This window comes from Larus michahellis, chromosome 7 (assembly GCF_964199755.1).
Source record: "Larus michahellis chromosome 7, bLarMic1.1, whole genome shotgun sequence".
Classification (NCBI taxonomy): domain Eukaryota; kingdom Metazoa; phylum Chordata; class Aves; order Charadriiformes; family Laridae; genus Larus; species Larus michahellis.
In genome coordinates this window covers 11,856,149-11,881,852 of record NC_133902.1, presented here as the reverse complement: position 1 = coordinate 11,881,852, position 25,704 = coordinate 11,856,149, and the positions used below count along the sequence as shown (strand labels likewise).

The 25,704-nt window shown below is 49.6% G+C and overlaps 1 protein-coding gene across 7 annotated transcripts in view; it reads left to right on the top strand.

Annotated features, from left to right (window-relative positions):
• The window catches only part of CALN1 (calneuron 1), a 165,057-nt gene that overhangs the window by 97,567 nt on the left and 41,786 nt on the right, over positions 1-25,704 (top strand). For all 7 annotated transcript variants that reach the window (XM_074594798.1, XM_074594795.1, XM_074594793.1 and 4 more), the window contains one exon: positions 3,286-3,398. In XM_074594798.1, the coding sequence (XP_074450899.1) occupies positions 3,286-3,398 (113 nt within the window). The remainder of the gene's footprint in view (positions 1-3,285; positions 3,399-25,704) is intronic.

Genomic DNA, 25,704 nt, shown 5'->3' with positions numbered 1-25,704 from the left:
GACCTGCTCTGGGTGACCCTGCTCTGGCAGGTGGGTTGGACTAGATGATCTCCAGAGGTCCCTTCCAACCCTATGATTCTATGATTCTATGATTCTATGACGGGTGGCACAGCCCGCCCCATCCTTGCCGTAGCTTTTCGCCTGCTTGCGCCCTGTCCCTCCTTAGGAGTTTGGTTTCCTTCAGGGTGATGAGTTCTTGCTCAAGTAGCTCATGTGAACTTGGAGGCAGAAGGTGGGGGGAGGATGTGAACACAGCACGCGTTATAAATTGGCCGGGGGTGGGGGGGGGGATGGAGAGGGACTGGGGCTGTGTGTTCGCTGCTGTCGGCAGTGTTGTTCGGGGCTTGCTGGATGGCTCGTGGAAAGGAGCAAGGGAAGGTGAGAGCAGCGTAGACAGCACACGTGCTCCAGCCTGGCATTTTCCTCCCTTTTTCCCATCCCTGAAACCCAACTAAAAGTTCATTTCTGAATAAGCTGCACGTCACTCGCTCTGAATATCAACCATTCCCAGGCGAGGAGCACATCTGTAGGGACAGCAAAGCCAAACATGGGGACGTGCGCGGTGCTTGATTTGCCTCCAATGCAGATTCTCAAACAGATGCTTGACGTGTGCATCGCACATCAGCTTGTAGTGCGCCATGTACGTGACTATAGCTCGGAGGAGGAGGAGGAGGAAGAAGTCATCTTTGGCTGTACCCAACGCAAATTTCAAGCTGATTGCTCCCAGGAACTGATGGGTGGCCTGAGCACTCATGGACCCTATGGGTGATGTGGGTATTGGGCACCGCCTGGTTGTGCCATGGCTGTAGAGAGCGACCCTGAGCATCTTCACCTTATGGCCATGCAGAGCTGCGCTGGGGGCGTCTGGGAGCCGATGTGCTGTTTTTTATAATATTTCTCTCCTGGCTGTTGAATACTGTAAAAGGAATTTTCAGCCAAAATTGTGAGTTCTCTTCCTTGCTGTTATGATGCTGCAGTCTCCTGGGATCCTGGTGGCAGGAAGGTTTGTTTTCTGCAGCTTAAAACAAATGTTAAAGGGATATTTCTGCCAGGCAAAATGTTTTGGGGTCTGGTTTCCTTGCTAGTTAACAGTTTTAATTGAAAAAGCAGTCAATAAGGATATAATGCTTTTTGTAATGGCATCGTTCTTCTGAGGTTGTGGAAAATGCTATAATTAAGCTGATAATTAAACCCCATGAAGTTAGTTATGATCCCTGGCAAAGTCATGAGCAAGGGTTTGCCCAAAGTCTTGTTCTGAGTCAGACACAGAGCCCAGGAGTCCTGGCACCCTCTTTCTCATGAGTCATGTGTAGGACTAAGTCCTGCCTCTCCTCCGTGGATGAAATGACATTGTAGAAAACGCAAATTGAATAACTCAATATTATGGGGTCGCGTATGGATAGACTAAATATATGCACAGGCAGGTACTAGAATCTCTTTAAAATGCAAATGGTTTTCTTGCTAATCTGGCTAATTTCTTTAGCCCGATTTGCATCGTAGTGTATGGTTTTGTTACTGCCTTTCCCTTGAAGTGATGTACTGCAATGTAAATCACTCCGGATCCACTGTCACCTTGCATTACCTTCCCCAATGTGATCCAACGTGCTGTGACTGATACAATCCGACTTGATGCCATAAAGTGATGCCTCCCGTGGGGAAGCAGAAGGAACGCATTTTCTCGTAGCCCATGAATGTTTTACAGAATGGCTTCCCAAGCGATGGGGTGCCCACCCCTTTCCTTTTCTGCTTTACAAGCTGTCCCAGAAATGAGCTCCATCCTGCAAAGCCCTTGAGCGTGTGCCGAGCCCTGAAGGTGTGAGCGACTTTAGCAGTTGGACGGGGTCCTCCTGCACGTTACGGGATCGAAGCTATTACGAATCCCTGCTGGGTTTCCTCTCAGAGCCCCTCTCGCTGGCTCACCCTTAGGATATTCACTCTTGTCTTCAAGAAATTGCGGGCAGAGCCAAGTGAATGGAGATCACTACTCTGGCAAACGAGTGTTTCGACTCCGCTTATTTTCACGTTGTGTCTCTGGGAAGATAAGGACGTGGAGCGATTTCAATCAGTGGTGCATATGCTCAGATCAAGCGTATGAAATGTAATAAAAAGGAGAGGTGGCAGCAGCATGCAGCGCACATGGCAAAGCTGTCACGCAGGGCAGCTGCAGGTACTGCAGTCAATAGTGACGTTTTAATAGTAGCCCTTGCATTGACCTGCTTTAGTGTGATGGTTTTGGACACTTCTTACACCTAACAATTTAGCGACAGCAACTACATGGAGAGGGGGATGCAGTCAGTTCCAGCTGAATTTGAATGCAAAACAACCAAAAAGTCTTAGAGTTGCTGATTCTGTTTCCAGACTTGAAGGAGTCTGATATATCTAATATATGAAGGAGTCTAATATATCCACCCATATCAGTTGGCCTAATAATACGTAGGAGGATATGTCTATAGACTGGCAGACAAAGGAGAGTCATATAGACATTGAACTACCCTGTTCAGAGAAGCTGGTATTTTTTAGATCCTTCAACAGGCATGAATTTCCCTTTTTTTTCTTTTTTTTTCTTTTTTTTTTTTTTGCCATTTTCATTAAGCATCGCAGAAGTTCTCGGAGGGGAAAGTAATATTTGATGCGAAGCTCAGATATACTTCAAACAGCCACATGCCTCATTTACAAAACATACAATGTACTGGAGGGCTTGGGACTGCATCGGCTCAGTTCATTAACGGTGGGAGCAGCCTCCTCTTCCTGCTAATGGCACTGAAGCTGCGTCTCCACCGCCTGCTCTGCATGCTGAGCGCACAGGGCTTTTAAGAGATGGATGCTGATGGAAAGCTGAAATGAAATGCCTTGTGGGTTCGCAATAATCTCTCTCTTCCCTCTGTGTCTGCTCCCTTCCTCTGGAGGAGGGGGTTGGCCCCATAAAAGCTTTGTAGGGACCTGGCTGTTTGGCGGGTCTGTAGAAGGGAAGAGCCCCGGCCGTGCTGATGGCTGCTCTCCTCCTGCCAAAATTGGTTTTCTTGAGAAGCGACTTGCCTACAAACTTTCTGGGGCTGGGGAACGACCTATTTATCTCTATTTGTGCATCGCCTGGCCCCTGTCTTTCAGGTGTGGGCGCACCACAACATGGGCCATTCATTGAGATGACAAATTTGCATCTGTAGGTACCACGGAGTTGATGTAGGAGGTGCCGTAGTGCACGTGTGGGTCCAGGGCAGCGTGTTGGACATTGGCGCTAAGTGGTACTTCAGTGAAAACATCATTGATCTTTTCCTTTCATTTCAGGGGATGGCCAGGTTGATTTTGATGAATTTATGACTATTCTGGGACCTAAGCTGGTATCATCGGAAGGCAGAGATGGCTTTCTGGGAAATACAATAGACAGCATATTCTGGCAGGTAAGTGACCATTTATTTAAATGCAACTTTAGCCAACTCTCGTTAGCTTCCAGAATTGATCTGTTGAGGAGCACAAGATGTTTTGCTAAGCGTGAATGCTTGTGTAAAGGCTATTTGGGTCCCTCTCGCTGTGTGCTGCGTAAGACAATCCCGCGTCGCCGGAGGGACCTGCTCTCAGCTGAGCCTTGTGCGGGAGGAAGGGAAAGCGCTTACTGTGGATGAACTTCAGTTGAACACCAAAAAAGTGCCCAGTTATTGGCGCGACATGTTTGGGAGTGGTTTCGAATGCATTTTTTTTTGGAAGAGAAAAACATTTTTCTCCATAAGCCTTTTGAGTTAGGAACCTCGAACCTGGCCGGCTGCTCTCAGAAATGTGCCACCTTTCCATGTCCCTGGGCTGTGGTGGAGGGATGCTCCATGCAGGTCATGTCTGGTCGGCGCTTCTGCGGTTAATTCAGTTCCAAGGCTGAGGGTAACGTTATTGTGCCAGTGCAAGTCTTACCCATGGTGCTGCCCTGGGTGGGGTTTGGTCCTGCCGGTTCCAGGCCTGGGAGCGGGGGCAAGTTCTGGCAGCGGGAGCTGCCTCACGTCTGTCCTGCAGCATGATTTTAAACGGTGTTAGACCTTCCTGGAAAAGCAAGGGCAGGCCAGGCTGTTATGGTGGGGATTAAAAACCTCCCAAAACACAGCGCCGTGCGTTCCTTGCCAATGGATTAAATGTGTGGCTTCCTGTGAGATTACTGCTCATTTCATTGATCATCCAACAGCCTTTGCTCGCTAATAAACTTTGGCTGTTACCAAGTTTATGTGAACCAAAAGAGTCAAACCTGCATAGAAGCATTTCTGTCTTCTTTTACTGCCCTCCAGCACTGTCCAGACTCAATTGGGTGGAGTTTTGTAAAAGTCCTTTAAAAGTCTTTTAAAAACTTGTTCCTGCCCCCCCTGGCATGTGCTAGAAATAACTCTGGAAATCCTGGTCTGGATTCTGGTATTCGGTTGTCAAAGCGTCGAGTTTGGTGTCGGTGGGGGCGCGGTGGTTTGTCATGTATCTGGGGGCGAGATACTGGCCCCCAGTATCTGAGCCAAACTCACGCCACGAAGGGCAGGACCATGAGAGTCACGGGTGTTTGGTCGCCCCCGTCGCACCTCGCAAGCCTCGTCCCAGCACGTGGGCGACAGGGAGGGAGGAAACACCGAGTCCCACCGAGCCATCGGCGCCTCCTAGACCCCCTGGCGAGACTGGCCTCACCGCAGCCATTCGAGAAGTGAAAATACCCATTGGGAAAATCAAGTTCAGGAGCTGAGCTCTTTGATGGGGAAGCAGAGAGGTCTGGAGCCCTCCCTAAAATTCAGCTCACAGGTTAACCCGCGGCCAGTTAGTGACCCTTCGGCCCATGTAAAAGCCTGCAGTGGCTTTGCTCGGAGGAAGGGGGGACGTGTGCTCTGGTTGTAGAGCAGCAGGACCCCTGGGCTCAGCTTTGGCCTTGCTCTTTCATGCAGCAGGGACCGTGGCCCTTCTGCCCCCGCGAGGCTGTGGTGGGACGAGTCAAAAGAGTGCAGAGACTTCAGGTAACCGGCCCCACAGTGGGAAGGGATGGCCCTGGGGCTTGTCCGCAGGCAGCGAAGCTTTGACTGAATTGCACAAGTGCTCCAGGGCCTCGGGAAAAAAAGAGTTTATGGTCTTTCCCTTGTAAGGGTAAAAATACATCTCTTTACATAGCACTTTCTTGGATTTCAAAGCCCTTGAAGAGAAGGCTTCATCTCACATTTCTTTTCTCCTGGGGTAGAAGAGCTCATGAAGAATATAGTAATTTTGCTGCTTATTCCTAAAGAAGGATAAAACCACCTAGGGAAGTGCCATTCAGGGGACAGGCTCCCTCTGCCCGTTCCTACCTACTTTACCCACGTCGTCTGCAGGGCCATAAGTCACCTCGTCTTTAAGCGAGGCATTTATGCATCTGCATTATCTCCTGCAGGATTAGATCTGATTTGAAACAAAGCCCTTTTCAGAATCGGGGCCTGGCTGTGTTTCCCATATCCCCCTGGTGTCGATTTTCACATTTACTGGAAAGGAATGGCCGGGAGAGGAGGGGGATGAGTTTGGGTTCCTGATAGAGTGCTTCCCCCGGGCAGCCATTCCCATTTCAAGGAGGGGATGGTGCCCACAAGCTTGGGGTTGTGAGTGGTGCCAGGTGACAAGGGCAGCAAGGGCGGGACAAGAAGGGACAACTCTGCTTTGGTGGCCAGGCAAGGCTACCAAGAACCCTCGCCCCAAAGCTGCAGGCAGCAAAAGGCATCTTGAAGAGGCTCTTCTGTCAGTCCCAGGGGGAGAGAAAATCTGTGTTGGCATCCAGAAAGTGCCTTCCCCTCTTCCATCCAAACAGCTTCCCTCCAACTGTCACAATTTTGGCTCTCGGGGTATTTTTGCCGAGGGTCCAGCTTTCTATACTGTGGTGCTTCCGTGCAGACTCCGTTCCAAGCGCGCCTTAATAACGCCTTAAATAATGCAATGACAGAGTTAAATAATAAACAGCAGCAGAAGGAGAGAGGGATTCAAAGGAACAGGCAAGGGCCTGGAGATGCGTTTGCAGACGAAGCTGGGAGTGAGTTGGTGGGATACAGGAAGGCGGTTCCAGATGGCAGAAGCTGCAGAGAGGGGAAGGATCTTACAGCGACAGCAGTGGGGCTGCAGGAGACGGGGAGGGGGTAGAAACGGTGGAAGAACAGGGAGGAGAGAGAGGGATCACGCATGGAAGAGGCAGGCTTGAAATAATAGGGAAAGGGTGCATCCCTCCTATCATATGTGTTGCCCAAAGAGCGAAGGCCAGCCCCGGAGAAGCAGGATTGGGTCAAGACCTGAGTGTTGGCAGGTGTTGGAGAGATGGAGGGTCTCTTGGATGTATTTTTCTTCCTTGATTTCCCATGTGGGCTTTAAATTAAATCATATCGGTGTGTGTTCGAGGTGGCTGACTCTTGCTTTCTCAGGTAGCGGCGATCAGTTCTGCTCCAGTTAGAATGGCTCTCTGCGGTCCCTCAGATGGGTCAGGAAGTATTTAAGGGGCGGGAAAAATCATCCTAGCAAATACTATTTCGGGCCGAGTCAATATAGACCAATGATATCAGGAGAGCTGAGAAAACGTGGACTCTCCTCCGTCTCAGAAAGGCCCTTTCCGGAGCGAGATGCAGCATACACCAAGCACCGTTTTGCGGAGAACATCCCCAGGTGCCTCCTGCTCTGTTTCAAAACGGTTTTCTCATCCTCATTCCAAATGCGTGCAAATGGCAGTGACATGTACCCCTGTGCAGACATCTTTAACGGTCTTAAATTGTTAAATTTAAACTGTCTTAAATCTTCAACTGTCTGGTGAGCCCCTGGCCCAGGTTGCCCAGAGAAGCTGCGGCTGCCCCATCCCTGGAGGGGTTCAAGGCCAGGTTGGATGGGGCTTGGAGCAACCTGGTCTGGTGGGAGGTGTCCCTGCCCAGGGCAGGGGGTGGCACTGGATGGGCTTTAGGGTCCCTTCCAAGTCTAACCATTCTATGATTCCATGATAAATATTTTTTCTTACGTACACAGCTGCTTAGTAACCATTAGCCCATCCTCAGGGTGCAGGATCACGGTCAGGAGGAGTTTGAAGACTGGAAGCACCCAATGAAGCCCTGTTCTCCCTGGTTTGGGGCAGACCTGCCACGGCAAGCTTGCAGCAGCAATGCAAACATCCCCTTTGGCTGCTGCCACAGAGTCTGCATTATTCAAAGCAAAAAGTAAAGAAAAAAAAGAGCATAGATGAGATTTTGGGAGTAGCTATTGAGCTCTGTTTTGGAAGCCAGTGGCAGGAGGTGAGCCTGACCCTGCGCAGGGGTGTTGGACCTCCCATGGTCTCTCTCAGGGTGTCTGCCCCCTTCCCTCTCCATCTTTTTCCCTCTGTAGTTTTTAAAAAGCCGCCACCCGTTGATGGCCTTCCTCTGCCCACCTTCTCTGAGCGGCTCCTGCTGGTGCTCACTCACATTTACTGTCCTGAAGCTGGTTTTCTTCGGTGTGTCCGGCCATGGTTTTGGCAGGGATGCGGTAGCCGTCGTGCGGTCAGAGAGATGCTGTTTGATCAATTTTCAGGCGTGACAATTTGTTTTTCCAGAGCTCGGGGAATACGAGTCTGGTTCCAGTTAGGCTCTGAGGGCTGTGTTCTGTGCAGGCGAGTGTTGAGGCAATTCCAGTGCATGGCCATCCGTCTCTGTAAAGCGATTTCGATCAAGAGCATTACAGAACAGGCAAACGTCGCTAGCGGTAAATATTAGCTCCTTTTTTTGGCAAACAGACTCCAAATCTGTCCACTGTGCCCTGCCATTCTGAGCCAGAGAGAGGGATGAAAAGAGAGGGGAGAAACCGGGATTTCATATTCATTTACAATTTCTGCCCAGATTGTTTCTGAGTGCAAAGACCTTCAGGCACAAGTGTTAAATAGTTTGCGCAGGGCGTAGTGTGGTGGATTTCCAGTCCCTGGGGGTAAGCAACGGGAACAGAAGTGATAATCATCTTGGATTCTAGGCTTTTAACTGAAATAAACCTCTCTGTCTTGGCTAAAATGCTTTTTGAAGTCAGAACGTGTTTGAATGGTTAAACAACAGGGCTGCATCCCCATCAGATGCAGGATAAATTCTGTAGCCGGCAGCGCTGATGAGATTATTTTGAAAAGTCAATACTTTGGTTGGTGATCATTTGAGAGGCAAAACGCTGCCTGCTCTTCCCCCCCCCTCCCCCCCCCGCCTCTCTTTACTGTATGCACGTGGAAGCTGCAGGGAACATCATTTCAGCCAGCGCTAATGCATTGCCTGTGCAAAGATAGCTGGAAGCTTTGTCTTGCGTGAGGGGACGGCGCTGTATCATCGGCTCAGACACAGTGCCCATTCGTCGCATTAGATGTCGCCCGGTATAATTCACTGGTGGTCAGGGGGCGGCTGGTTGGTTTGGGATAAATACGGCGGCTGTTTTGCTGGAGCTGGGAGACCAGAATACCAACGCGGTGTTCCAGGCTGGGGAGATGCTGCTCAGAGATCTCATTTTTCCACCGTAGAGATGTCTCCGCAGTTTTGGCGGAGGGGACAGCCAGAGGACTGGGGGGGGGCAGGTCCTGTGAACGGAGCAGCTCAGCAACTGCTTGTTTTTCCTGGGCTTGGGAAAACCCTTTTTGTCTCTCCAGGCTTCCGCGTACCTTTGCTCAGGAGGAGGAATACATTGGGTTTGGTGGTCTTTGGTGGATGAGTAGGTAGTGGATGATCCCAAAGCTAGATCCCGCGGCAAGGAAGGAGGGAACGCCAGGGACAGGCCAGAGACAGCAAGAAAGCCCTGTGCTCCCGAGCCACCAAGCTCAGCAGTGGGCACCAAAGGGCATTTTGTTCCCTGGAGGCAGGAAAAAAAAAACAGACCAAGGGCCACATCCAGCTGTGCAGTACTGCATCTGGCGTGGGCTGGGGAGGGGGCACAGGGAGGCAAAGGGGGGCTCGGAGCCAGCTTGTGAACACACGTGGGAGAGCGGAGGGACAGGGTTGGGATGGGACACAGCGGTTCCGTCCTCCTGGCACGGCTGCTGATGCTTTAATGATTTGCTGGGCAAAACTGCCCATCCGTAACCTTGTTTGCGGTTGTCGCTGCAAATGCAACAACAACGTCCCGGGGGAGAGATCTGGGCTCTCATGATCTGGTCAATCAATTAGTGCTTTAATAGAGTGAAACGAAGGAGAAAATGTGTGGGAACCTCCGTGGCACAGCGCAGGGTACGGAGAAGCCACGGCAGGCGATGGTGTTGGGAGGGAAGGCAGGGGACAAGGGGCCATGTCGGAGCCGCGCTGCCTCCAGCAGCACTAAGATTTCGCTTAGGGAGGGTTTTTTCTTTATGAAGTCCAGTAGATAAACCTAATGCAATTTCTCCCCGTACGTGAGTTTTCTCGTCTTGTCCCTGCAGAGGAGTTAATTTGATGATGGCGAATTAGCCTTGCCGGAGTTGTGGAGCAAGCCTTTGTGTCTCTCTGTGCAATTTCACGTGGTAACGGATCCAAGATCCAGCCACCCCCCCCGCAACCTGGCTGGCCAGGCACGGGGTGTACGTGGCCTCCCCTCCTCACCCTCCTCCTCCTCCTCGGCCGGTGCAGCCCCTCTGTACGGGTTGGGTTGATGCTGAACCCCAGGAGGGGCCATTTCACATCTTGCGCTGCTCTGCTGCAAATACCTCTGGATTTCAGGATTTCAGGTGCTGCTGTTTCAGCCTTTGAAAGAACGATGTCGAATCCACTTCTGCGGAGAAAGAGGGTCGGGTTTTGTGGTTCAGAGTACTGGGTGATGCTCGGGGGTCGGTGGTGGTTCCCAGTGGGGCAGGTTTCGCAGCTGGGCTGGGTGTGTGTAAGAGGGGGTAAGGAACTGCTCTTGTACCGCTGCTTGGAAAGAAAGCTGAGGTTCAGGGAGGAAGGACGGCTTAATAGTGTGTGCAGACTTAGTGCCCGTGTAAGTTTTGGTGACTACTTCGGGGTTTCAATCAGGAAACGCTGCAGGTCAAAGTTTGGGTGCCAAAACTTGATGGATGGGATCAAGGATGGGCAACTGGGGCTGGACCATTGCACCACGCACATCCCCTCACCCATGCACGTCCTCTTCCAGCAACAAAGCCCTCTGCCCCCCCAGCAATTTTTTCGGCATTAGCAACAATGTAGGTGCCTGCTTTTTGGTTGCTGAACCTGAAATATCTTTCCGGTGATTTCAGGATCAGGAAATAAGTTCTGTACGTTTAAAAGAGCCGCCCTTTCTTGGGTTTCCCAAGCTGGATACCACCAAACTGAAGGACTGGTTGGAAACCTTGGCATTACCTCTCCTGCAGAAACCACAGCAATTTGGCCTGGGAGCCAAGGCAGGCACCTTTCCTGTGGCAGCTAATACTGGGCTCTGCTCAACCGGAGTCACTAAATTCACCCGGTGCACTGTTAGCTCCAGCGTCCTGACCGTGTTTCCGGTTTCAGAAATTAAACGTGTCCTGCAATATCCGTTCCTGCGTTTTAGATTCGATGTGTGGTTTCCTTCTATCCAGTTTTAAAACGCTGTGAGATTTCCCCTTGCAAAGACGCAGATGGCTGTGTTGAGCAGAGTGACTCTGACCACGTAGCTGGTGTGGATGGTGTGCAGTGCATCTCAACTAACCTGGGACACTGCTTGGACTCCCTGTAGAGTTAACAGAGACAAACAGCCACTTCTAGGGTGGAATTCAAGGTATCTCCTTTAGGCGTCAACCTCAGGAAGAGATGCATCATGCTTCAAAAGTGCCAATTTTTATCCATTTGGTATAAAGAAAGTCCAGAAAAATGGCTCAAATGGAGATGTGTGTACTGGGGACCGCTAAATGTCGTCTGATGAGTCCGCCAAGGGTTTCACCAGTTCTGCTGGTGCTGAGGCTGTTTTCGGTGGAAGGAGAACAGTTTTGGTTGCCTTATTAAATTTTCTTTTGTTGACAAAGACATTTCCATTGAGTACGTGGCACTCAATGGTTGCCGTCACGACACAGCGCAAGTTGAATGTTTACAGGTGGTGAATTCATCAACAAGACACTTCTCTCTGTTCGTAGTCTGTGTATCCAGCACAGAAGTGCTGTCACGGCCACTGGTGTAGATGTGAATATTGGAGAAGTTCATGGCCTGGGTCGTGGTGGTAAGACTGTCCTTGGACAGTGAGACTGTCACAACACTGTCACCCCTTTGCAGTGTATGAAGTTGTCAGTGGGCAGGAGTGAGCACGAATGGTTGGGTGGCCTTGTTTTTATCTGTTTCTATGAAAGGACCTCATTTGCTCCAGTACACACCCTTCCCTGTAACAAAATCAGTTCTCCCAAGTCATCAGGATCAAAGTTAGACCTGGAGACAGTGGAAACAGTAGTTTTGAAAGCACTTGCAAACCAAAGCAGGACTGGTACCAATAGCAGGAGAAAAACAAGACTTCATTGTCCGACTGTGTTTTGGAGCTTCAACCAGCTTACTTATGCATTTAGCCTTCAGAAACGCGCTACAGCTTTGCTTCAAAGCCTGTTTAAAGCAGGCAGTTTATATCAAGAGTCATCCTGCCGGCTGGATGACAGGGTACGACTGTCCTGGCAGGTGGTCATTTGGCTTTGCGCACACTCTGGAGCGCTCACGTACATATACTCCACCCAGCTCTTACGGTACAGAGGTTGTTTTTTCTATGCCAGCTTATACATAAACTCAATCTGCAGCTCTGCATGTCATGGTTTGTTTTTTTTTTTTTTGCCCCTGCCTGATGCGTGAAATAGGAACCATGCCGCGGTTTTCTTGGTGATTTGCTTAGAAATGTAAGGAGCGACGCGCAGGAAAGGTAAATGTGTACGATCGTCAGCAGACGTGTACGTGGGTAGCTGGAACACGGGCTGGAGGGAGTTTCTTGCTTGCTGTGGACTCCTTGCAGAGGGGCCAGACTCCCCAGCACCTCCGAGTGCCAGAGTGCATCTTTGGGGCTGGTGTTGTTGGGGCGGGTGTCTCTTTTCTTTGGATGCACTTTGATGCCTTTGAAAGCCACCACTGGGTGATGGAGCCGAGGTGGCACGTTACGTGCAGGGGAGTTTCAGGGTCAAGAGTTCTGGCTTCAAGTCCCGTGTCCCCTGCACTCCCAATGTCAGGAAGGAGTTGCTTCCAGCGCAAAGGCTCCTCAAATCCTAAGCCAGCACCAGATCTCAGGATCTGTCCTTCCTCTCTGCACAGAGAAAAGGACACTTAAGGATCTGCGATTCAGGTGTCACCAGAGGACTTTTGGCTTGCCTGGATGCTTTATGTCCTTGTAACAAAATCGTCTCTTTTCAGTGCCGTAATTTTGTTGAGGGAAATCTAATTGACTATGAGGAAAGTCTGATTTTCATGGAGATCAGAGTTTGGGAATTGTTTAAAACAGACTCGATGGTGGTGGCCTTTTGCAATTTCTTCTTTCTAAAGAATCCCCACTTTGCAATGGAAATCTATCTGTTGCCCTGCCTCCACGCCCTGGGTTTCAGCAGAGTAAAAATATTGTGAACATTTCCCTAAGGTTTTGAAGAGAAGAATAAGAGGGAAAAACAGGAAGAAAGGCGCTCCATCGCTCATAAACAAAAAAGCTGAAGTGTTGGCAACTGTTTGCGACAAACAAATGTGTTTAGAAAGAAAAACGACCTTTTATGCGAATGAAAAGCTAAAAAGAAATTACTCTCTTGGAAAAAAAAAAAGAAAGAAAGAAAGAAAGGCAGACCTCTGAAAAAATGCAGACAGAGAGCTGCAGAGGACAACGGTGGTGGGGCCAGTGGATAGCTCAGACGATGGCTGAGGGTCGTTAGTGCGAGCCAGATGAGTGGTAGATGCGGTGGCATTGAGGAAGGACCTCCAGACCCTGGCTGCCAGACAGTTTCTATAGCACGGCGTATAACTCAGGTTTTCCCAGTAGGTATCCAAGATTTTCAGCGCAGTTTGCTGAAGCCTGACGTCTGAAGCCAAAAGCAAGCTACCAGGTACCATCGAGCCCTAAGTGAGGCCTCGGTTAGATTTTATGCTTCTCAGTTTTATCAGCAAAATTCCTCGTGTTACAGCCCAGAAGCAGCTGATGGCCAGAGCTGTTGGAGCATCTTAGTGCCTCTTTCAGGTTGTGGCAGGAAAGTGCCAAGAGCTGCCGGGTTTCTAGGCACGAGGAGTAGCTCGTGCTGGGAACCGCTTGCAGAGGAGAGGGGCATTCGCCAGCTGCCTGCGACTTGCAGTGGTGGCCGTCCCTGCCATGCCCACCCAACCTTCACCTCTGTGGTGTTCCCCCATGGCACGGGGCACAGCCTTGCTGTCCCAGACTGGTGTTTCTGAGGGGTGATGGTGGTGGGCAAATTGGTGGCCCTTGCAGGCAGTTCGCCAGTCGTCAGCCATCTTGAGCGGCCATCAGGATGGAGAGGTTTCCTTGGCCATCAGGATGGAGATGCCCTGGCCATGCTGCAGACACAGCCAGCTCCGTCTTGCCCCTGTCTCCCACCCTCCACCAACACTGAGGACCAGGGAAGATGGGGACATGGCTGTCTAATGACCACTGGAGCCCTGAGACCATTTCCCTCCATGCTGGTTGCCGACCTCTCTGCATGCCAGGAATCATAGAATCATAGAATCACAGAGTGTGTTGGGTTGGAAGGGACCTCTAAAGGCCATCTAGTCCAACCCCCCTGCAGTCAGCAGGGACATCTTCAACTAGATCAGGTTGCTCAGAGCCTCATCCAGCTCGGCCTTGAATGTCTCCAGGGATGAGGCCTCCACCACCTCTCTGGGCAACCTGGGACAGGGTCTGGGACACACACCTCCCTCCCCTTCCCCTGGAGTCTGCACAAGCTCCTGCCTTGGTTTCTCCAAGAACTTGTGCCACGAGTGCTGCCAACCGGCCTGCTGCACTTTGGTTTGGGTTTTTTTACTCTTTGGCAAGAATTTCACAGATTGATGGGTGATGCGCAGGTACTGGGAGCGTGTTCTTGGTGGTGTGAACATCACCTCTCGCTGCAAACGGTGCCACCACACTGGCTGAGCCAAACGGGCTCCGGTAGCCCCTTCCCCAAGGTCTGACTCTATTAATACAATTTTTCAGCAGAGGCATAATGTAGTTTTGCCAAGCGGGTGGAAAGACGCTGATCCTCAGGAAGAATTCCTTTAAGATCTTTTTTCAAACAAATTTGCCACTTCATTGAGAACCTGTTTCTTTGTCCGTGTGCTTTCTGCGCCGTCATTTGACTGTCTGGGGAGGTTTGAGTATATTTCTGTGCTGGCAAAGAAAGAAATCGTACACTCTGAGATGCGTGCAGTCTCCAGAGCTGCTAGTCCTGATGTAGTCTGTAGTGCCACAGAGAATTATTTCTTATTTTTACTGTTGAGTAACGCTATAAAGTGATAATTAAAATAAATAATTATGTAACCCAGTACATTTACTCACAGTTAAGAAAATGGATCAAGATGCAGGCGCTTATGGCAGGAGTCCAGAGGAACCTGCGGCAGCTGGTGGAAGTATCCAATATACGTGTGAGCTTGGTGGGAAGCGTTCAAAACTGATTTTGATCCCTTTTTCCTGGAAATAAGCAGATCTAGTGGGTAAGGGAAGACCTCTGTTCAACGTGAGCCAGGAAGATGTTGGAGTTCCCTCCCGAGATCTGTTCTAATGGACGACTTCCCTACGCTGAGCAGAAACGCAAACCCCAGGAGGTAACGCAGCAGGGTCCGCAGGTGGAGTTCATGGAAATGCCCCATTTTTGGAGCAGAGCGTAGGAGACAGTCGCCTTCCCCTGGAGGAGAGATGGGGGAAAAAAGTAAACATATAACAATGATTTGCATGTTTTTAATCTCTTTCTACTCTTGCTGAGTGTGTTAGTTTGGATGTTTTTCCCCCGGAGGCTGCCTTGCTCAGGGGATTATTAGTACAAGACGTCGCTGTCAATCCGTCAGCTCCCCCCGCGTGCACGAAGCTCCAATTCCTTCGAACTTTTGGAAGTGACAGAGCAATGAAAAGACAAATGAAATAAATTGATGCTTTTGTAGGGGAGCAGAAAGTGAAAAGAGCTGTCACAAAGCAGACAGGCTGTACGTAGGTGCCAGATTTCAGGGCTCTCAGGAACTGCGATCCCCTGTGAAGATCAACACGTGAACCTCAGCTTCCAGCACATCTGTCCTTTATATTAAGAGACGACCGAGCTAATATTAATATTTATTTTATGGCTAGTTGGTATGCGGGCACATGCTTTCACCAAATTAGCCAGTCTGTCAGGTTAAAATATAGCCTTTCCCCAATACTGGCTGCTTCTTGCTACGTATCAGCCCCGTCCTTCCATTTTTCTAACGCCACATCTTCATTACAGACTGGCGTGAAAACTCTGCTGAGCTCCCAGCTCAGAAATGCGCTGGTAGTTATTCAAATAGCCTTCAGTAGACTGTCTCTCTTTTTTCCTACTGACATTCAAAAGTGCTTGAATCCCAAGGGCAGTTTCAGAGCAAAAGTGGAATATATTATAATCGTAGGATCAAACGATGATGAAACCCTCCCAGAATTGCTGCTTCGGCACAGGAAAGGCCTGCACTGGAGTGCTGCAGAAAGAAAACACCAGGACTTTTTGTTGTTTTGTTAACTTTGTAAAATGTTTAAGAGAAGAAGAGACCACTATGATGATGGTATGTCCAAGGAAGTGGAGAGGGACCTCAGCTCTGGTCCTGATGTGTCCGGAGCCAGCTGAGGCTTTGCCTTCTTCAGCCTCCTCTGTAGGTTTGCTCCGCTTCATGAGGAGAAGGATTTGGGGTTGCTGGTGGACAAGAAGCTCAACATGAGCAGGCAATGCACACTTGCAGCCCGGAAAGCCAACTGCATCCAGGGCTGCATCAAAAGCAGCATGGTCAGCAGATCCAGAGAGGGGATTCTCCCCCTCTGCTCTGCTCTCCTGAGACCCCACCTGGAGTGCTGTGTCCAGCTCTGGAGCCCTCAGCACAAGAAGGACATGGACCTGTTGGAGTGGGGCCAGAGGAGGCCACGAAGATGATCCGAGGGCTGGAGCCCCTCTGCTGTGAGGACAGGCTGAGAGAGCTGGGGGTGTTCAGCCTGGAGAAGAGAAGGCTCTGGGCAGACCTTAGAGCCCCTTCCAGTCCCTAAAGGGGGCCTACAGGAAGGATGGGGAGGGGCTCTGGATCAGGGAATGTTATGATAGGACACGGGGTAACGGCTTTAAACTGAAAGAGGGGAGATTTAGATGAGATGTTAGGAAGAAATTCCTTACTGTGAGGGTGGTGAGCCCCTGGCCCAAGTTGCCCAGAGAAGCTGTGGCTGCCCCATCCCTGGAGGGGTTCAAGGCCAGGTTGGAAGGGGCTTGGAGCAACCTGGTCTGGTGGGAGGTGTCCCTGCCCAGGGCAGGGGGTGGCACTGTGTGGGCTTTAAGGTCCCTTCCAACCCAAACCATTCGGTGATTCTGTGTGATTCATGTTTCTTCCTGTGTAGGATAGGGCTCACTTCAGTCCCATTTAAGCACTTGCTTTAGGGAAAAAAACACCAGTTTAGTGCTGCATGTGCCTCAGACTTTGAAATAGGTGAATAGGGAACAAGCAAACTGGTGTGGGACAGGGCTGGAGAATGGATCGATCCAAAAAGATCAGCCTAAAGCGGCTTTATGGGGCCGGAAGGGGATGTGTGCCAGCTATCCCGGGTCAAGCTTCTGGGGCTTGCTGTCAGCTTGCTGAGATGATTTAAATTTGTGCTTAGCTTTCCGTCTTCTTGATTCGTGCCAGACGTAACAGCGCAGGCAGAAAAACACCGACATAAATCTCTCAAGGTTGGGATCTCCGGAACTCAGGGAAGAGCTGAGTCTCGCCTCTTCGTACGGCGCTCCTTCCCCTCCTGTTGAAACGGTGTTTTTATGCAGGATAGCTGTGTTATACCTTAGAGAATAGTTGCGCTGATGATTGAAGATAATCAAAATGGTTTCATGAATCCAGTTTTATTGAAAAATTACCCTTTGTTTTTTCCCAAGTGAAACTTTCATCAAACACTCTTTGAAATTGCCATTATTCCCAGAATTTCGGCATTGTTTTTACTGAATATGTGCCTATTTTTTATCAACATGTTTTTAAATATTTTTTACTCCCAAGTAACACGGCATTCTTATTTATCTGGAGCATGTTTTTCAGAAAACAAATCCAATAGGTTTGCTATTATATCATTTGTAACAGAAAATGGATCCATTTAGGACCTGGCAAAATGAAAATGTCTTAAACCCACATGTTTGATGTGGGTTTTTCCATTTTTTAAAGTCACAGTAATTTATCATGTTTAGCTGTTGGGGCACAGCTTTCTGGTTGCTACAAATTGACTGGCTGGCTACCAAGGCAGGAGAAATGCACCTGATTTTAGGGCAGGTATCTCTACAACCCCTTGGCAGACACTTGCAAATCTTGCTGCACTACTGGGGTTGGTTTTTTTTTTTGAGTGCGTTTTTTTTTTCTGTTGCAGTGGTGAATTGTTCTCTCTACAAACTTCCTACAGATATCCCTGGGTTCCTGCGGGGTAAAGGTGATTACGATCCATATATTGAAGAATAATCACTCCTCTGGCAGCCTGTGTCTTGCTTTTCTGACAGCCCCTCTCGCTGTGACGGGTGTCACCGATGTTGTTTCTGGTGGTGGCCAAGGCCAAGGAGGGCTCTCCCGCAGCAGGGTGCGGGTAAGGAGCAGTGCCAGCCCCGGGAGCAGGGGCAGGGGAAGGGTTGGAAGAGCCTCCAGCGCTGCCGAGCTCTTCTCAATCTCCCCGCACGGGCCGGTCTGATTGCTTTGGAGACAGCTGACTGTTGATTGCTGTACAGGAATTAAATTAGGTGAGTTAAAAACCCGTATCAATCACCGTCATGCATACTTGCATACGAAACGTTGACTCAAAAGGTTTATGGTAATCAACGTGGAGTGGCTGATTAAAGTCCATTAAAATTCACTAGAAAAAATTCTAATCCTCTCTCTCCACTTCCACGCCGGCTCTTTTCCGTGTTTGATAATCGCTGCTGACTTCACTTATCATCCCTGACAAAGTGCCCCAGGATCGGACACGATACTGCTGCCGTGACGGCAGCCCGAGGACACGCTGTACGGGCACGTTGGAGCAGATGGGAGGCGAAGGTAGAAATAATTTGGTTTACGGCAGACAAAACATGGCATCTGCGGGAAGGCACGTGCAGAAATTTCTGGTGAATATGGTATCTTCCTTTAAATATGCTCCTTTTCTGAATGTGAAGCAAGTATAGCGTCCAGTGAGGAGACAGCTTCTAACTTTCCTTCTCTGAATGTGTCTCTTCCACAACGTGCAGAAACCTCCCAGTTGTTATTCATACAAGGTTGTTATGGACCTTTTTGCAGGACGGTGCTCACGACTAAACCTCCATAGGATTGTTTGCGTTATTATTGCCTGGCTCTGGCTATTTGAAACCCCCCAGGCCTGTCTTGCTTGTGCCATTTGATCGGCATCTAAATTGCTCCTAGAATTAAATCTCCATCCAGTTAATTTAACACCTGCAAAATTAAATCCTGGTCTTAGAGTCTTCTGACGAAATGGGGTCACAACTCTTAGGTGCTGCCTTCGAGTAGACGCTTGGGCTCTGATGTCTCGGAGATGCCACCACGCCGAGGGCCCCGAGTCAGCCGAAGGCAGAGAGCATTGCTGCCTTGCCTGCTGCAAGGCGACCAGCAGCAGATGCCTTTCCAGCTCTCAGCTGGTTTTAGTGCACCCTGGAGCGGTTGTTAGAGAGCTAAATGGGTAATGGAGTCCCAGTTAAGCCCTTATGTGGCCTTTTGTCATTCCCCCTTACTATTCTTTCTGGCCATGGCTCTGGCGTTGCTGCATTGGTCTCCCCGCAGTGGCTGCTTCCTCCGTCACCTCCCTCGTCGTGCCTTCCCTGCCACAGCATGGGTACCTCGGTCACACAGCGGGGTTGTGACGCTCCCGTGCCCCACTGGTCACCTCTCTCCATCACAGTGTGCGGCCTCACCCCCTGCCTAACCTTTACCATTACCTTTATCCCATCCGGGCAGTGGTTTGTGGGTTTTCTGCGCTGGTAGAGCTGACGATGCTTTTGGACCACAGACTGGTACAATTTTCATCAGGTCAAGTCTTGGGCATCTAATTACTTAATCCCTTCAATAAAAAGAGGGAGACAGGAGGAGATGGGCGGATATCCTCGCATACCTCATCACAGACAGCTATATGACAGTATACCTATGTGTAGACAATCTCTACGTTAAAAATGCTTTTTTAACATTGAAAAGCTACACACCCGAAAGAGCAGAGAAAAGAGAATTAGTGCAGTTCAGCCCCACAGAGACAATAACTCAGCATCCTTGTGTGGTAATAGCGTGATTTACTCTTACATCTTGTGGTCGCAGGCTGCTCTTGCACAGGGTCTGGCCAATGACTCTTGAGTGCGTGATTGCTTCTGTTTTTCCCTTGTCGCTGATCTGTAGATGATTAATGTAAAGGTTAGTGTCCATGGGTTGGTCCTGCAAAACGTGGCTAATTTGTATGGCGTTCCTGCTGACTTCAGCGAGATCTGCCTTGGTATGCCCTGCTCCCGCTCCTTGCTTTGTAGGGTGATTTTTAGAAATTACTGTGGTCTTGGAGTCTTTGTCCTTGGAGATATTCCAAGCCTGAGGGAACACGTTCCTGGGCAACCTGCTGAAGCTTGGAGCAGGGGGTGGGAAGTGCAGTGGTGGGGTCCTGCAGAAAAGCCGAGGGTGGAAGGTACAGTCCACACAGGTTTCCAGAGGAGTGTGTTGGGCTCCCACGTGTCTGCAAAGTGCTGCACCGGCAGTGGGGCGATCTGGAGTAGCTGCTGTTTGCACCGGTGTCATCTCCCCCTGCCGAAACTCCCGTGATGCTTGGCATACCCAGAGACACGAAGGCTGCCATCCCTCTCCTCCTTCACAACTTCACCGAGGCTTGGTCAGAAGTAAATTAGAGCTCTCCCGGCTCTCTCTGGTCACGGCAAACGTAACGCTTTAAGCGGTGATTTGCGGCAAACCTGACCAGGAGTCGGGTCCGGGTGTAACAGCGCAGTAAATACCACTGGTACGTGGCGGTCAGCAGCCTGGCAGGCTTTTTCTTGTGTTCTCATTTTGCACGTGGTCAGTTCCCCCCCAGCGGGGATGCGGCAGTTGATTTTTGTTCGGAGATGCTGCAGCGAGCCTGGTCGGCGGGAACAGCCGCCCGGCAGGTGGGTGGAGGGCTCCGCGAGGGAACGCTGGTAAGGTGCTGCCCTAATGGCCACGGGGTTCTGTTCCCTGCTTGCAATTAAGATGCAAATTTCTGACAATAAACTGGAAAACGCTGAGGGTGGTTTTATTTGGTGGAGGCTGTGTGCAAACATTTTCCCGGGTTTTGCAGGGCGCATGGATGTCCCGAGAGCCTCTTTGGTGTCTCAGGGCCTGTCCAGGGCTCCGTGTCAGCCATATCCACCCCGGGTCAGTCACAGGCAGGTGACGCACCCCTTAACTCCACGGGCTGCCTTAGGGAGCGGTGTGATTTATAACCAGCCGAGCAGCGGGGTGTTACGCGGTGCTGTTTGATAACACATCCGGAGGAAGTGGGAGACGGCTCTGGAGAGTCCCAGAGCGGGTCCTGCTGCTCTCGTGCTGGATGTGCAGAGAGCGCGTTTGAAATAACTCGGTGCCCTGCTTACATACGAAACCCAAGCAAGCGTAGTAATCACATCTGAAATAACGAATTGCAAAGAAAATGAGGTATGGAAGTCGGTTGAGAAGACTTTCCTGTAGCTGGGGATAAATAAAAGACTTGATTATGTGAACTTTGATTCTTGATGTTTGCATCTGCAAACCTGCAGCTTGAAGTCAAAGCCTCTGCTTGCTACAGGGACAGAAACCTTTCCTGTTAATCACGCGGAAGGGAAGAGCAGACAGAAGACATAGGAAACAGGACCAAACACAAATAGATCCATAAATTTGGAGCAGACTATTACTAAAATGGAAGTCGGAAGCGGAAAGCCTTAATAGCGGAGACGGGCTCAAGCCTGAATTTCTGGAATCTGATTTCAGGATCGCTGGAATTGCTGGCTCGTAACAATAAAAGAAACATTAATCCAGATGTTGGTTGAAAATACTCCGCAACTGCAAAGAACGAGGGCATTTGCTGTCAAGGTGTTTTAAGCCAATTGCATTATATTTACTAAATTGGAGGATCTTTTTGGGCATAATGACAATTCAATTGAATTTGAAGAGGCAGTAATATTATATCTCAATCTGCAGGTCATTGTGGGTGGCTGGATGATGAAGTCTCATTCGCTTTTAGTACGAACAAGACATTTACAGACTTTCAGATCTGACTTAAAATATCACTGACAATAAAAAGGTCACATTCTTTCAGTATGATAAACTCAGTGATTCATAAGTCTCCCTTCTCTTTGGAATGGGGTGAGGTACCTCAGCTGAAAGTATTTCCTGTGTTCTGACCTAGAAAATCTGGTTTTCAAGTATGTGGTGTTGGGTAACGACCCTTGCTCCGTTAGGCACAATTTTAAGAGGTGGTGGGGCCACAGTTGGAAAACCGGAGCGTCCCGGTGGGCACCTGTAAGCTGACAAAAGGCTGCGTCAGGGTGCGCATCCCTCCGTCAGAAATCAGCCTGCGAGACGCCCGTCATGTAACATAATCCCACGAGCAGATGCTGTCTAAGTAATTAGCTCTGCTGCTAGATGAAAGGCCCATGCTGAATCGTGCTAAGATTGCCTGCTTCTTTGCTGTAATTGCTCAAATCTAGCAGTGCAAAAGCAGAAGCTTGGGCTATTGCTTGGGAAAGTTATTTCCACGCGGCTCAGGGGAGAAGTAAATCAGTTAATGGTTTTAATTAGCAGTCTTTTCATGTCTTCCCCTCATTGTCCACGAGGAGCTCTTCCCTCTGCACAGATTGCGAAGGCACGGAGCACTTGACCACACCGGGGTTTGCAACCGGCCACGGCAGTGGGATTCAAACCCTCTCTCTTGCTTTAATGCACCGTAAAATAGACAGAAATGCCCCTTTTTTCTGGTCAGAATGAACTTGGGGATACATTTCAAGCCCCTCTCCTGCCTGGTCCATAGGGCCTCTGCGGCAAAGCCTGTACCTGGACACATTTCTTGTAACTGCACTAATTTCTCTTACTTCCCTTGTTCCATTTCTCCTCTGGCTACTTGAGGAATAAGTCCAAGTGCTGCACATTTTATTTCTTTAAGTCTGCGTGGCAAACAGGAATTTAACATCTCCTGGAGCACAGTCTCAGTGTGTAATAAGGTATCAGGGAGCGTGACTTCTGAAATCCCAGTAACTAATCTTATCACACAGGCAGAACTCGCAGTTGTTTTTAGGATGTGATCGGATCGATGGGATAAATCTTTAATTAAATTAGAACGATCCCTGCTTTTGATAGGTGCTTCAGTTTTCACAGTTCCTGAAAACAGAGGACATAAGATCTGAGCGGGTTTGTGATGCTGAGGGACACGGGGATTATTGCCCCCGACCTCCCGGGGCAGCCAGGATTGCTGAGGAGGGACAGGCTGCAGCCTCGGTGGGTGGTGGAAGTGGAAGTGATGGCCTTGGGATGGAAACGGCTAATGAATGAGGTCATCTGCTTGGTGACCGCTCAAAATCTCCTGTCGCAGCCTCGCTGAAACACCGCCTGCTAAAGCCTCAAGGCTCAAGAAGTCTCGGGAGCACTCGAATGACCGAGCGCTCTGGGGAGCATCGGGGGGGAAGGTTCACGTGGGCAACTGCTTACGCCCGTTCATCACCCCTCCGGCTTGCGGAGGTCGGGCAGGTTTAGCCCCGAGGAAGATCTCAGCAATGTAGGTGGCGCGTCTCTGGCACGGAACCCAAGCTGTCACCGCTTTGGCAGCATCGCAAGCAAACTCCCCCCTGCGGAGAGGGCCATCTCCCACAGCTCCGGACCAGTGCGTTGGGTCAAGCCCAAGAAACCCTGTTTTTTTCCCCAGTCCCTTACCCCTGCCTACATTTGCTGCCTGTCTGCATTCCTTCCCACTGAGCCGCTGCCGTCCCAAAGTGTTCTCGTGCTTATCAGTTTTCCCTGCATCGAGAGCTTTCAGCACAGACAGGGTGGTTTTAATGCTGGCCATGTGCGTCTTCCTTCCCCATCTGTTTTTTACTCGCATCTGAAATACTTCAGAGCAAAAATCTCATCCTAATAAAATTAGACGTGAGAGTCCCTAGGAACAGGGAGGAATGGGGCACCTGCTCCCCCTCTATTGTTCCAAGTTGCCCGTGGAGTGGATAGCTGGAAATTATTGCAAATGTGTGTGTGTGTGTGTGTGTGCGCGTCTACGTTTATTTTATTAATAGCCTCTTCTAGCGGTGTTACAGAGCACCACAGGTGACTTAGGCTGTGAACAGAAGCCGTGGTCTTGCCTGTTGAAAAACAAATTGCCCTTTGGCTGTACGTCACAACGGCACCGTGTACAGCGAGGGATGTCGAAAGCCATCGTTTTGAAGCCATCGGAAGTGATGACACGAACAGGAGGAACTGCGTAGACAGTGCTGACATCGCACACACCAAAACTAGCAGCTTCTGCCACTTCCGCGCTCCGGCCATTTCTGGGCCAAACCTTTGCCGTGACCAGAAGGCGCAATGCCAGTGTTCGCCCATTTCCTAGGAGGCAGAGGAGGGATTTGCCACCTTGCCTTGTTCCCAGCAAAACACCCAGGGAGCATTTATTCCAATCTGTCACTTTACCAGGAAACATTGGTTGCTGGGGAAAAAAAGAAATGTTTCACATTTGCGGATTTGATTTTGTTCCCCTGTCTTCTTGCTCTTGAGGATAGGCACCGCGTCTTGGATTTTGCTTAAAGCCAGCCCTGTGGAGATCAATACATTGCTGTAATGTGGGTAAAACAATTTCAGATAAACCAAACAATGCAGCGCATGGTTTTCTTTCTACTGTGATACCTACCTTGGCCTTGGCCATAGCCTCCCACATGGGAAGGTCTGCTCCATCCTCCTCCAGTCCTCATCGAAAAGCATTTAGCTGCTTCGCTTTGCTGTTTGGGTGCTTTTTCCTACTGCTTTGGCTGAGATTTCCTCTGTCTTTGGTTTATTTTTGTGTGCATGTGGAGTTGCGTATGGAGTAAGTAGTTCTCAGAAGGACTGCCAAGCAGGGAAGCAGTCTCAGATAATAATAAAAGTCGTAAAAACAACCCCCCCTCCCAAACCCCAGCCATTATTTTCTTGCAGACATACTGAAAATGCAAAATCAACTTATTAGCTGAGCATTCAGTCCTGATTTCATGATTTTATGTTTGGCTTTTATATATATATAATATCCATTTTCCACTTTCATAACACCCAACAAAAAAAATGATTTCACAATCCGCTCCTATTTTGGTTTTGCCTATTTCCAGTCCAGTCGAACTCAGCAACGAAAACAGCTGGCAGTTCAGATGCAAGTGTGATCGCAGCCTAATGTGGTACATTTAGGGAATTTCAGACCTACCACGCTGAATTTGAGGTAGGAACTAAAGCTCGTGTTGAGATGTTGCCCCTGGCTGACCGAAGACAGGCGCTGCCAAAATGAAACTTTGACAAACAAGCTGGTTTCTTCCTTTCATTTTCGGTGGGAAATGTGATGTTTAGTCAAAAGTATTAAATAGCACATTTTCAAAGTGGAATTGTTATGAAATCCCATAAACGTTGAGACTTTTTGACCAAGTGACGGCTCGTACAAACTAACGCAATGTGACAAGCTGACGAGCTCACATCAGTGATCAGTATTATCCATTCATAGGAGGCAAATGATCCAAATTTCTATGGATAATTAGACAGAAAGGAGCAGGTGGCGTCAGGTTTTCCTGTTAGTTGTCAACAACATAAGTAATTTCCACCAACCGTTAAGATGCTTTTCACTCCTCTCACAGCAGGAAAAGGGCACAGTTCTCCAAAACATACACTTGGCTCAGTAGTTCCTGGATTCAAGCAAAATTTAAAATGTAGCTTAGAGTACTGAAAAGGTCTCAATGAAATCCACATGTGCTTTCAAAGTCAAGGCTTGGCTTCTTGGCCTGTCAAAACAGCACGTTTCTGAAATAGCACGTTTACACAGAAGGCTACTCGCGGCTGGCATCTGCTGTGATCGAAGTCGTCTTCAGGTGAAAAGTGCTGCCCAGAATGACGCGTGGCTTTGCACGACTGGTGAGACCGTGTGGGGGTGGTTATTTCCGCAGCAGCCTGCCCATGTCTGCGCTGCTTTGACCCCAGATCCTTCTCTGCAGAACTCCGTAGTGTTCCCACGGCAGGTGCCCAGCCGGATGGAGCAGGGATGCCGCGAGCCTGTGTGAAACAGCTACAAACTTAGACCAGCTTCTTCAGCATCAGACTTACCTTCTCTAGGGCCAGCATGGGGCTTCTTGAACTTTCTTCCTGAAGTCCCAACAGGTGTGTTGAGATCCAAATGCAATAGGTAGAGCACTTAGCAACGTCAGGTACAGCAGGTATTACGGCAGGCAAGCTGAGAGATCAGTCAGTCTCGCAAGAAGTTGAAGTTAGAGCCAGTCGTGGTCCTCTCAAAACCAGCAGCAGTCTCAGAGCAGAGCTTGCTCTTCCCGAAGCCCCTCCGCAGCGAGGAGAGGCACACGTCCCTTGCACTGATGCACCAGAGAAGATGGGAATCCTGTCTCCTAATTCGCTGCGTATGTTAGATCGTCGTTAAAATTGCTTCCATGCGCCGTACCTATTTCCATTTGGCGGCTGTACAGATTCTGTGGATACATTTGGT